Here is a 13,045-nt window from a genome sequence, read left to right on the forward strand (position 1 = left end):
TCTGGGTGGCATATGGCGATAAATTGGGTAGCATTTTCGGCCTTTTGGTATATTAAGGACCCCATTTTCTAGACAAAGTTTGGTATATGGGTGGGTCTTTTTTTCAAAAATTTTCTTTTTAAAAATAGCCCAATTTCGCTTCATTGTCACCAAATTTGTGTGTCAAATTTAAAAAAAATTTGGAATGACAACTTACGTTAAATTTGGCCTAAAATTGGGAATTTGGTTTATGAATGGGTCAGAAATTGGTATATTGATGGGTCCCAACCCCCCTGATATTACCAGCTAATTGATAACTTGCTCATTTTGGATGGTATATAAATCTTTGCATGACACACTTCTATATGCCTCAATTGTTTATAATAATCCGGTATTGGTAGTTCACAACTTTTATACCCAAATGCGGTGATATCCATAGTATGTCCGATTTCCAAAATCAATGTGCATGGTACTTTTCGGTGTAATTTCTCCTCTTTAACATCTTTCTCATGAATTATTATGTTTCTTTTCCATTTCTTCTTCTAGGGGTAGATCTTTCATTTCTCAGCTCCCACTTGCTATCACTCTGGGATACATAGTTGCAGGTAAGCTGGGCTTTTCAGTAAACCCTTTTCTGGCTAAGGTATATTCTGGTCATTTTATGGACCAGTATTTGATTCTGTCTTGGTGCTTTGACCCTGTCACCCGATGTCAATCAATTTTGTACACTTTGCAGAGATGCCACTTTTCTGGAAATTTTCTGGAAAAGTGCATTTTCAGGATTTTTTCTTATTTTTCAGGAAATTCTGACAACACTAAATGGTATCTATGAATTTGGTTTAATTCTACTTTGTATTAATCCCCAGGACAAGATGTGTATTTACTATTACTGTAATTTGTACCATTAACCGCCCATGCCCTATAAGCGCCCACCCAGTTACTTTACAACAAGCAAACTGTGATATTAGTTTATTATTAACTGCTCATGCAAATCTTAATCATGGTCTGTAACATACAACACACTGATGATGGATGAATATTTTGAGCCTTTTTTATATATTGTAGGCCTAAACAATGTAAAAAATAAGCGCCCACCAAAATGACTTTGTTAAGCGTCCAAGTTCATGATGCAGGGTGCCATGATCATTATAGGTTGTACTATCCTAACATTGCATGCACAAGATGATCGAATAATGATTTTGTCTGGATCGATGACTGCTCATATTATACTGTTTGTACTGCAATTAGTTTTGAAACAGTTGCAACCTTAAGACTAAGCTCTGGCCGATGCACTTTGAAAGTCCTGGTATTTTAAAACATCATAAAAATTCCTGGAAATTTTCAATATTCTCTGAAAGTCCTTGAAAATCATAGGCACTCTAATTAAGTTTTAGATTTATGTAATTCATGGTAAACACAAAAAGTGATAGAGTTGTGAGATATTGAAACAATGCAATGTACTTTTCTTGTTTTTTGCAGATTCCATTGTGATGTTACATAAATTTAAATTCAAGGACGCACGGCCGTTCCTAGCTCATCATTTCTGCACAGCTGTACCATACTGGTTCAATATTGTAAGTATATTTCTCATCATCTGCAATGGATCTCCTCTTCCTTAGCTAGCCTGCCTAAATCATCATTTCTGCACTGCACTATAATTTCGGACCGAATTAAAAAGACAAGTTTGCGTATGACGTCATGTCAACTACACCGAAAGTGCCGTACTTCGCAGGTCGGTAACCAATCACATCGCGCCTTTGCTCTGACGTCAGACGCAAACTAGTCTTTTTAATTCGGTCTTTGATAATACCTTACTGGTTCAATATAGTAAGTAACTTGCACAATGTTGAAGGAGTGTAACCTGATCTGCAGTCTCTCATCCCCATTTTTCTTCATAAAAACTGAGATTTTGGTATAAAAAAAAGCTCATATTTTTCTCATTACCCCAGTACAATTTACCGCCCGAAAGATGTTTCACAAAAATATGATGAACGGTCATGACAACAAGACTGTGACCTGTTGGTCGTCGGCGTGTAAAAGGGGAGTAGAACTCGCCACTTTTACGCGATTGCTGATCACCAGCATGTACCTGGACCACTGAAGTAATAAAATGTTAACTTTATCATATGGGCCATTGTTATACATGTTTTTTGATGCTTATATCAAAATACTGCTAGAGCAATGCAGGTCAAAATTTGAAAACATTGTTTTAATGGTAGGCCTCAATTTAAGATAGCAAACAGAACATGAAAAATCGGACCATGCCTCTTTAATGGCAATAAGATACAACATATGAAGAGATTGGTTCCAAACCATGTTAAGTCCACAAATACATGTTTCTGATTTACCTGTGTGATATTGTGATGCTATAGGTATAGTAATTTTTCAGTTGGATACACCATTACAAAAGAGTGGATGGATGCACAGTAACAATACTGTATGAGGCCTTTGGTTCCCAAATGAGAACAATAGTCTGCATATTGTTAAGCAGCATTGTTGTGGTAAATAATGGCTTGTTGATGGTACAACTCATTGTTGCTAATGTCAAACTTGTCAAAGTAATTGTGATTGTATCACACAAGAAAATGAGAAACATGTGGTTGTGGACTTAACATGGTTTGGAAACAAGCTCTTAGTCTTCATATATTGATTTTGAGACTGTGGTATAAAAACAGGTGTCTGAAGTATTTGTTTCTCCAATTTCTGTTTCCTTTCAGACCTTTGGTCCATTGACATATTTTGCTGTATTCAGGTTACTTGCTGAATTTTCTACACCATTTGTAAATCAAAGGTAAGAGTCTAAACTAAGAAGTCGAGATGATTCCCAATGTCATATGCCTCCATTTTTGAAAATGTACTGCCATTGGTCTATTGTGAAGAAAAAAATGGGTACCAGTCAAAAGTATGGTGGTCAATCAGCAAACTCCATCAGTCGTCTACACTGCTCATGTACTTGTGTTATGCTTTGTAGGGATGACTGGATAACCTACACGACTCTCTAGCGGCGCCCATGTGTACTGCACTGGTGTGACAAATCACGGGCTGAAACTCGAAAAACAACAAACTTGGTCAAAACAAGGTCAATTTGGACACAACTGTGCAGTCTCTATGCAACAAGAATCCTGTTGCAAAGTCTGTCACTTTTTTCCGCATACCGCATTTTCTTGAATAGCCGCCCCCAAGGGTGTTGCATTTTCCAAAAGGGGGCATTTATTAGAGGTCATTTTTAGAACGATAACTCCCGTTCAAATCATTAGGAAAGCTTTAAACTGATGCTGAAACTATGAGCTTAGGAACGATGACATCCAGTTCACTTCCAGGTTTACAACTAGAATTTCGCCAATTACCGATGCCATTAGCGACAATGTGTGCACCTTGGTAAGCTTAATACACAAGATAATATCAGCATTTTTGAAACATCTTGGTTGAAAAAAGTGGTGGGGTCGTTTAATTGAAGGGGACGACTATTCAAGGAGATACGGTAGGGACGGTTTATAGAAATCTGGTGTTCATCAGTATGCTTAAATCGCAACGATATGATGTACTTTTTGTATTCTTCTGAATTCGCACAATTACATTTTTCGAATTCTTTGCATCTTTCTACAGGTATTTCTTAGACGTACTAGGCAAGAAATCAACATTAGGCTATGTTATAAATGGCGTCCTACTAACCATCGTTTTCTTCGTGACGCGAATAGCTGTCATACCTCCATACTACCGCGAAGTATACTATGTACTGGCCAACAGATCCACGCTTCAGTTAAACTGGTTGTATCTTCTTGTGTGGGTCGGGGGCAGCGTCGTGTTAGATGTACTCAACGTATGGTGGTTCAGGAAAATTCTCAGAGGGGCTATAAAGACGATACAATTGCACAAACCGGTCAAAGAGGAAAATGGCGATACAGTGAGAAATCGGGTGAAAGGAGAATGAGGAACCCATTGGAAAATCGGTGGTTATGTGGGGTTGGTGCAATTTGTGATCCCACGTCCTGACATATCGACTCTACCCACCCGACTTATTTCGGGTGGGTCACAAACTGCACTGACCCGAATATATATGTGAGGTATGGTATATTATTGCCAGTATTTATATAAATTTTGCAAAATTGGATATATTTTAGCAAGTGTATTTGATCGTGAGTGATGTTTAACCCCATGGGCAATACTGCCTTTCTTACAGTGCCTATAATTGGTCAATTACATGGTATAATCATCCAAGTAACCAATCAAAATAAAGCTTTTTGGATCTCTTAATACTTATAAGCTTAATCCCCTTCAGCTCAACTGACTTTTCTTACCATATCTCTGATTGGCTCAATGCATGATATGGACCTCTTTGTGACCAATCAAAATAGTTCTTAGAGCCCGATAATTTGGCGGGTAGTGCCCATGGGTTTAATGCTAAACATCACCAGCCAGTTGATGTGTTTCTACTAAACTTCATAAAAAGTTACTTACTTCGCATAATTTTCTTGGAATGTGTGAAATTTTGAAACAAGTGTGGGTTTGCTGTTGACTGTAACTTACACTTTGATCTGCGAATGCACATTTTTTACTGTGAAAAAATTGCCATGGTCTTTTAGATATATGTGTCATGGGTTTCTGTTGCAATTTTAAGACCAAAAGTAAATGAATCTGGGAGTGAATTATACCCTTAGTGCACTTTTCTTAATTTTGGCTGATGCACTAGTTGTCACAAAATGGGTGAATATATGTGACACAAAATGGGTGAATATATGTGACATGACAAGGGGAACGAGTCGCATGTCGACCCTGGTCGAAAATGAGTTTGACATATTTCTCTATAGAGGACATTTAGAGCTTTCAGAAACTGAAAACCCTATGTTGATACAACTTTTCTTTACAAAGTTACATCAATTTATCAACCGTTGAAAACAAAAATAAAACAAAAGAAATTTAACACTTTCTTTGCCAATATCTCAAAATCAATATTAGCGACATCCGACTCATTTCCCTTGATCGTGTCACATATATGAATTATCAGTCTAGGATTATTTAGAAGTTAATAACTGCACATCGGTTATTTGGAGGGCATTGTGAAAAATCTAAACATTTTGCCTTTGGAACCGAGGAATATCCCGAGGGGCGTTAGCCCTGAGACTGAGGGATATTCCGAGGTCCAAAGCAAAATGTTTAGACTTTTTCACAATGCCCGACATACTATCGATGCAAAGTTATAAACCTCATTCATTACCATCACTTTGATCTCTTCACTTACAAAATAACACAAAATTTACAAAGATGTAAAAGTAACCAATTTTTACATTTTCCCTTTCCAACAATCCAACAGGCTAAAACACTGAGGACAACCAATAACAAAAGTGCATATCACAATCTGTGCAAATATGGTAGCGTGCAATCCAAATATGGTAGCCAGCGAGAGCGATCGCTCACCTCAAATGGCAAGGCTTGGGTCCTGTTAAAAATGCATGTACTGCTGTGTCACATTTTCACAGTGTTTTTGAAGTATTATGTTTGAAATCATAGGAGCAAAATATTAAGGAGCAAAAATGTTAAGTTGTGAAATTGTTTATGTATGTCGCTGTTTCTCGCTGATATTGTTTTTGAGAGTGACCATTATGCATATTTACATGTTGTGTGCAAAAAACCAGTGCTTTATGATTGTAAAAGAATTTGTCAGACAATATTGTTTTTATTCCAGTGTAAGTTTATGCATGTTTTATAAGTTTTTTTTTAATTGGTTACAGTTGCAATTAAGTAAAGCATGCAGCTCATTAGACTGCATTGCATTCCCTTTTTGATGCATGTTTTATAGGTTTTTGGTTACAGTTGCAATTAAGTAAAGTATATACAGCACATTAGACTGCTTTGCATTCCCTTTTTGATCAACAATTTACACCAGCTATGCCATTCTATAAATCACAACACATCCCCAGTGTCGGACCATTCTGCCCTGAAAAAATAGGTGTCTTTTGACTTGGATTATGACCATATCTTAACACTCAACCCCTTTCATCTCCAATCTGAGATGAATGTTCATGAAGCAAATATCAGCATCGTAGCATCGTAGCCATGCAGTAAAGACTCCATAGGTCATTGTATTATCCGAAGTCAGTAGACCCTTTTTTCTCGGGCATCACAGTTTCGTATGGGAGCGGTTCTCGTTCTGAACTTGCAATCATTCAGCTTTTTTCTATTAACATACAGTATAATAAAGAATCATTCCGGTTAGATATTAAACCGGAATATTCCTGCTCACTGTGATTTTCTACTGCGATAAATATCGGGTAAATACCCGATGCCACTGATGTCATTTGCATATTTGCCGGTTGTCATCCCCCACATCGCGATTAAACCTTTCAAAGCTTTAGTACTCCTCTGTGGGGAACAGGAATAAGGAGGCTTTCTATTGACGAAAGCCTAAAAGCCGAAAAAATCCTAGTTTTAGAAGGATAAATGCCGGCGAAATAGCGGAGAAAATTTAGCCGGCATTCGCGTCCAAATACCGGAAGACAGCATTTTCTACTGGTAAATTTTCATCCCAAAACTGGATAAAAGCTGGCTTTTTACTCCAATAGAAAAACGCTGTATGTGAGATGAGTTGATATGAATTTCCAAAAGGGGCTATGAACTACCGTAAACGTTCGCGAATGGCGCACCTGGGCTCCTTTACCTTGGGGTAAATTTCATGTACAAATAGAGAGCTCCCTCCTCTAAAAATCCCAACAAGAATTAAGGGTATGTGCCCGTATTTACTTGTGGGATTTTTATGGGTGGGCACTTTTAATTTGTGTCTAAAATTCCAGTTATGTCATGGGAGCCCATAGCGCCATTAGGCGAACGTTTACGGTAGATTCTTAAACTCTTGAGAACGTTCCTGCAATCTTATTGGTTCTTACCCGTGTGATATGACACGATATCACACGGGTCAGCGCTATGCATCAACGCGATACACGTACTCGCTGTTTGAACCAATCGGAGACGCATAGCAACAATGGGACTGATCGATTTTAAGCCCTAGGTAGTTCCTTCCCAAATGTAGGATTTAATTTGATTAAAATTTGTAATACTTATGATATTTCTATTTGAATTGAAGTGTTTAAGAATGAGAATAAAGGTATTGTGTTTAGCCGCTGTCGTGCATCTATCGTCTCATATAACACGGGCGACATCATTATTTTTGGCGTAAAACAACTCGGCTTCGCCTCGTTGTTTTACTTAAAATAATGATGTCACCCGTGTTATATGAGACGATAGATGCACTCCAGTGGCTAAAACCAATACCTTTATTCTCTAACTATCAGCACAAGAAATCATGTGATGCCATTAAGTGAACCAAGTTTGATTGGTTGAAAATTAATTTTGATCAGCAGCTCATGTAGTGTGAATACACCCTCTTCATCCATAAATGTGTACATCCCATATCAAAACGATACACTTAAGGAATGTTCTAGATGTATTCCTAAACCCCCAGGGGGGCCACTCATATAAAAAGTTGTAAGCATGCGTGTGAACAAAAACGCGGAATATGGGTGGTTTTTTCTACTGCAACACGGGCCCGTGTTAAGGGTCTCAAAATCATTGATTATAGCAAATAAGGGTGTCATTTTTGACACCATGTGTCCATGCTAAAAGGGTAGTTAAATCTAATCACATTCCTACCCCTACAATCTTCATAATAAAATATACTGCCCTAATAATGCAGGCGATAATTATGTTGAATAATGATAACTGAGTAGGCCTAAGCCTACCAAATCCAGTTAGGAAGTATCCAATTAGAGTATAATAATAAAGGAAATAAGAAACCTGAAAGTTGATGTCTTTTACTTTTTTCTTCAAAATTGATCATGCATCCTTGCTAAGGGTTGGATTTAATCCACTTGTAACTTGTGTCCTTGTTAAGGGTATGGTTAACAAACCATTATCCTTGTTAAGGGTCATTTTGAAGACACAATGGTTGTCCTTGTTAAGGGTGCTTTTCTGAAGTGCATTCACACACATGCTTACAACTTTTATATATGAGTGGCCCCCCTGGGCCTAAACCATGTGACTTGGGGTTGATTTGAAGTGACCTTCACTTGAGGTGAGTCTGGTATTTTATTCCTAGCTATTATGTAAAAAGAGACACATGTAGCAGCCGAAAAGTGCATCATTTTGATATGGATGTACACATGAATAGAATAACTGAAACTATAAGTGTGATAATTCAAAGCACCTTCATCGCATCAGAACAGGGGGTGTAAACAGGGGTGGAAGAAGGGCCAGACTGTCCCCCTGAGAAAATACTTATTAGTCATTGGAGCTGTTCCTTAAAGAGAATGCATCCATAGGACTTGTGACTGGGCTGCAAGATATATTTGAAATAGAAAACTATTTGATATCTTTCTTGTGTTGATTGCTTGTGTAATATGTAACTTATGTATGATCTACATTTGTACTCGGTTGTTGTGTCAATGTTTCTTGTATAATTTTACTGTTCACAAATTTTATATTTTAATATTTTAGTTAGCACTTACACATTGTTTTGTTAATTATGTATAAAAACCGGAAACATATTGAATGGGAAAATAATCTCGGAATTTATGTGATAAATTTATCTGATCCAACCAGACCAAAGATGGTAATTGTGAAATTAATTTACAGGCAAAAATATGGAGCAAGAAATAGATAAAATACACATGTGTCAGCCATAAACTAATATAGACTATTCACTAACAGTTAAAGTCCTAGCATTACCTGTTAAACCTGAGGGCCAATCAATCCATGAAGTGCGCTAAACAAAACTTCTATGCATATAGCACATATTTTTGTGGTCTTACACGAAGACACACAGTACTCTTTTTTGTACAACGCATATGGATTTTACCTGTTGGTGATCAGTCTGTATATATTTATTAGTTTATGATGTCAGCATTCAGCAGTAGTACACTTGATTACTGTGCAAGTTGATATTTATAATAACTCAATTTTCAATACTTGCCTCCGTTTTACTTAGTTGGATCAGATTGTGCATGTCGTCACTGGGTTGGAAAAACTGTGAATGTACATTTTCACTGTTACTCATTTGGCACACCAGGGAACAGTACAAAATGTCAAATTTGAAGGTATTGTCATTTTGCAGCAGACACAAAAACTGTGTTACTGTTATTTTTTATTAGTTCACTCAGTTTGAATTGCCATGCAAAATAAAAATGTCTTCAAATTTGAAATGTTGTACTCTGTTTTGCCAAATGAGTAGTGTTCAGTGGAAATAAGTAGTGTTCAGTGGAAATTTACATTGGAGGATTTTCCTGCCCAGCAACGATGTGTCTTATAAAGGGTTCACAAGTTCAAAGTTATTGACAACATTTTAAACAATATACAAAACTTATTGGTAGCCTATTTGGTTTTACAATGTCAAAATGGCCTAACTTAATTAGCCATTGTGACCGAACACGCCGATATGTGAAATTGTCAACTATTGGACCAGGTGTGTGTAACAAAATATGCTATCATTTGGTTGAATAATATTTTTATGTCATTAGGAAACTTATTGATTTGTAATAAAAAGTTTTGAACTTGTGAACTCTTTATTGGGTTATTCCAGTTAAAATCCATACACCCCCCAATGGAAAACATGACCTTAATCTTCCACACAGGGAGTGTAGATTTCAAATATAGTCACCCATTCAGGTAACCCCATTTGAAAATCACACTCCCTGTGTGGGAGATTAAGGTCACATCTTCCATAGGGTGTATGGATTTTAACTGGAAAAGCCAATTTTCCCATTTTCCTGTACAAGGAAGTTTTGATATATATCAAGATCATTTTAGACAGATTTTGCACATTTTGTTTATGTATTGTTTGATATTTCTGCAGAATCAAAATTTGGACTTAAAGAATTTATATTTTTATGTGGGTTATTTGACCAAGTCAGGGAGGTAAATAACAAGTTAAATTCTTTTCATCTAGGTTGCCCACACAGTTGAAAAGATCTCGAGTATTATTTACCTGCCTGGACCAAGTTTCTTTAGAAAAATCACCCTGTCCAGTGAGTGTCGCCCATTTTACAGGGCTATTTTATGGGGAGGGGAGGTGATTCACCCCCACCGCCCTTTATTCTTTGAGCCTTGTCCCAGATTGAAGAGCCTTGCTTATTAGATGAAAATTGACATGAAATGGCTGATGCCATATTGCTATGTTCGCTGGTGCATAATATAGTTGCCAACCTCGGGATAAATATAGTGCTTTTGAAATGATATTTTTACATGTATTTCCATACCCATTTTTGTGAAATTGAAGATAGATTATACTTATTTTATTTAAATATACAGAGGCCTTGAAGTTAGAATGATTTGATATTTAGTTGTTGAGATAAAAAGGTGGCATTAAAACTATTGTTAACTTATGAATATGTGAATATATTGTGTCAATACAAATTATCATTTTAGCCAAATATATTTTTAATCCACCCTTTCAATTTGGGCCATTTCAGTTGAAAACCATACACCCCAGTATGGAAGACATGACCTTAATCTCCCACACTGTTGTGTACATTTCAAATGGAGTCACCCAACCCATTTAGATAACTCCATTTGAAATTCACACTTTCTGTGTGGAAGATGTCTTCCATAATAGGGGTGTATGGATTTCAACTGGATGGTGCAGATCTACAATGTATGTATTAAAAATTGGATGCTCAATGTATGATTACATATATAATACAATGTACATGTACAATATTGTAGAGGATGTACAGGTCTTTAATACTAGATAAAAAAAACCATGTATTTGATACACCAGCATTATAAAGCGCCATCACTCATGGATTGCATGATAGAGGATGTACAGGTCTTCTATAGGCCTAATTTTCCGGGTTTTTTTTTTACCAATATCCAGGTTTTTTTCTGGATCCGGAATCTGGATTTTCCGGAATTGGATGATAATGTTTCATCAAAAGAGCATATTTTTTATTGTCAACAGCTAAAGTTTGTTCGGTTTATATAAGTTGGAAATTATTCGGCTTTTGTTACTGAGCGCGTCAATAAAGTCCCAACTCACGCGCGCATAAATTTACATAAGCGTGCACTAGTCAAGCATTACGCAACGCACACCGTAGCGTAAGCATTGCGCCCAACAGCGTGCACGCCATTCTATATCAATACACAGTGTTATCCGCCTTATATAAGCCGAACAAACTTTACTTTTATCCCATGTGTAAAACATCAATTTTGAATTTTTAACTACTGATGTGAAATTCAGAATGAAGCCGAATTTACACTCCATTGCTGAGCACCGAGCGATTGGTTTCTAGCCAGTTGGCTATACCAGTTATAATCCATACACCCCCTGTGGAAGACATGGTCTTAAGCTCCCACACAGAGGGTGTAGATTTCAAATGGAGTTATCCTTTCAGGTAACCCCATTTGAAATACACACTCCCTGTGAGAAAGAGAAAGGTTGTGTCTTCCATAGTAGATGTATGGATTTTTAACAGGAATTATAGCCCATTTTAATGATAGCCCTTTAATGGAAAGAAGAATAATTTATGAAAAATGTTATTTAATGAAGCAAATTACTGTAGTACCTGTATAAATTTGTCCAAAAGACAAATCGTCGACAGAGTGCAACACTATCGTAAGTGCAGTAGAATGTAATAGCTGCCTTTTGTAAAACACAATCATATTGTTTGCAGCACAATCCCTTCATCATGCTCATTATAAAGTGTGGATGTTCTGTACCCTTTCCTGATGGCCACTAAGCTAACCCCAAGATATCACCTTTACATGTAGTTGGGTGTTTTAATAGTGTTATTGGTTTAACCCTAACACCCAAAAATCTTGCGATGAAAAATTCTGCGCATGCATGAATCCCAGGGTCTGCGATGACGCAATCACCCTAAGTGTTATATGCGCACGGAATTGCTGGCCGGGCAGCAATAACCCGTGTAGCTACCGGTCCATGATCGTGTGGTTGGCATGTGGGGGGTCAAAGGTTCGAATCCTGGGGGTGCCAAGTCAAAAAATTCTTCTTCTCCTTGACTTTTCGGATCTTCTTTGACTTCCGATCCCAAAAAGCAGGGTCCAGTGTTAGGGTTAAATAAGTACATTTATTGAAATGTTGCAAATGGCAGCTATTGCATTCTACTGCACTTACGATAATGTTGCACTCTGCCGGAGAAGTAGACCAACAACAAAATGTAAGCCCACCATTCTTATGATACTGGTATGTATATAATATGTGTGTGAATTTATGGATAGTGCAAACCTATTTCTGTAGGTAAATGATAATGATCAAAAACCATATAATTATGTGTAGCTTGGGAGTGTATTCTATGACAAGAGTGATATGTGGCAATACACTGTAGTAGGTGCTGTATTTGTTATGATACCCCCATGTGACCAATTTGCTTTTCGTGTCAATTGAAGAATTATATACTGTACATTGTACCCAAATAAAAGTTGTGCACAAGTTTTTTGTGTTAAAAATATTTGTAGTCTTTTTTGACCCAGTGTAGTTAGTGATGTCAATGAGGCACCATGCTTATCTGTGTGGTGTAAGTTACATGGACTTGTGTGCACTAGGGTTTTCTCACATGAAGTCCAAAGTTAGTTTAAGAGGTGGAACCATTTTGGATTTGAATAATCAAGCACTAGCAGTTGCCATTGGCGCCCACACTGTCGATAGTCGGCAGAAGTATTAAGCCCATCCCTGTTTGCAAATGCGCTATTACAATGGAAACCAATTACTGACACCCGTATGCAAGACATGTAATAAAGGCATTGTCCCTATAAAAACAACATTTTGTGAATCAACAAGCAGTGTAAGCTGAATTTGTAGTATATAACTATATATTACACATAAATTATTTATTACAAGTAACACTTAAATACAGTTTAACATACAATTCAAAAACTCATGAATACATACATGTCAGCCATTATGTTTTGGTGAATCCAAGTGTGTGAAAATATTGGATCCATAACATAATAATGATAAAATTGGATGCATTATGCCCAATATTTATTGGTCTTGCTATCCATTTTAAAAGGCTTGACTATGTCTCGCCCTATATTTTTAAACTTGTAGCACTACCAATAAATA

At 36.9% G+C, this 13,045-nt stretch overlaps 1 protein-coding gene and 1 long non-coding RNA gene across 2 annotated transcripts; both read left to right on the forward strand.

The window, feature by feature from the left end:
• The first annotated feature begins 12 nt into the window (after positions 1-12).
• Positions 13-4,412, forward strand: LOC140141596 (TLC domain-containing protein 4-B-like). The gene is made up of 5 exons (XM_072163508.1): positions 13-47; positions 526-584; positions 1,459-1,553; positions 2,697-2,770; positions 3,586-4,412. Exons 1-5 carry the CDS (start codon positions 13-15, stop codon positions 3,908-3,910), a joined length of 588 nt encoding a protein of 195 aa, XP_072019609.1. The 3' UTR covers positions 3,911-4,412.
• Positions 4,413-8,342: 3,930 nt separating this feature from the next.
• On the forward strand, positions 8,343-12,431 carry LOC140141033 (uncharacterized). Its single transcript, XR_011857341.1, has 2 exons — positions 8,343-11,757; positions 12,035-12,431. It is a non-coding gene; the product is annotated as an uncharacterized lncRNA (long non-coding RNA).
• Positions 12,432-13,045: the final 614 nt, after the last annotated feature.

The sequence above is a fragment of the Amphiura filiformis genome, chromosome 19, assembly GCF_039555335.1.
Source record: "Amphiura filiformis chromosome 19, Afil_fr2py, whole genome shotgun sequence".
In the NCBI taxonomy this organism is placed as follows: domain Eukaryota; kingdom Metazoa; phylum Echinodermata; class Ophiuroidea; order Amphilepidida; family Amphiuridae; genus Amphiura; species Amphiura filiformis.

What these genes read in the sequence shown, in the direction of transcription:
- LOC140141596 (XM_072163508.1), top strand. Translation starts at nt 13, where the DNA reads ATGGCGATAAATTGGGTAGCATTTTCGGCCTTTTG. An exon ending in GTAGCATTTTCGGCCTTTTG is followed by an intron (nt 48 to 525) that starts GTATATTAAGGA and finishes TTCTTCTTCTAG; the next exon opens with GGGTAGATCTTTCATTTCTC. An exon ending in TACCATACTGGTTCAATATT is followed by an intron (nt 1,554 to 2,696) that starts GTAAGTATATTT and finishes GTTTCCTTTCAG; the next exon opens with ACCTTTGGTCCATTGACATA.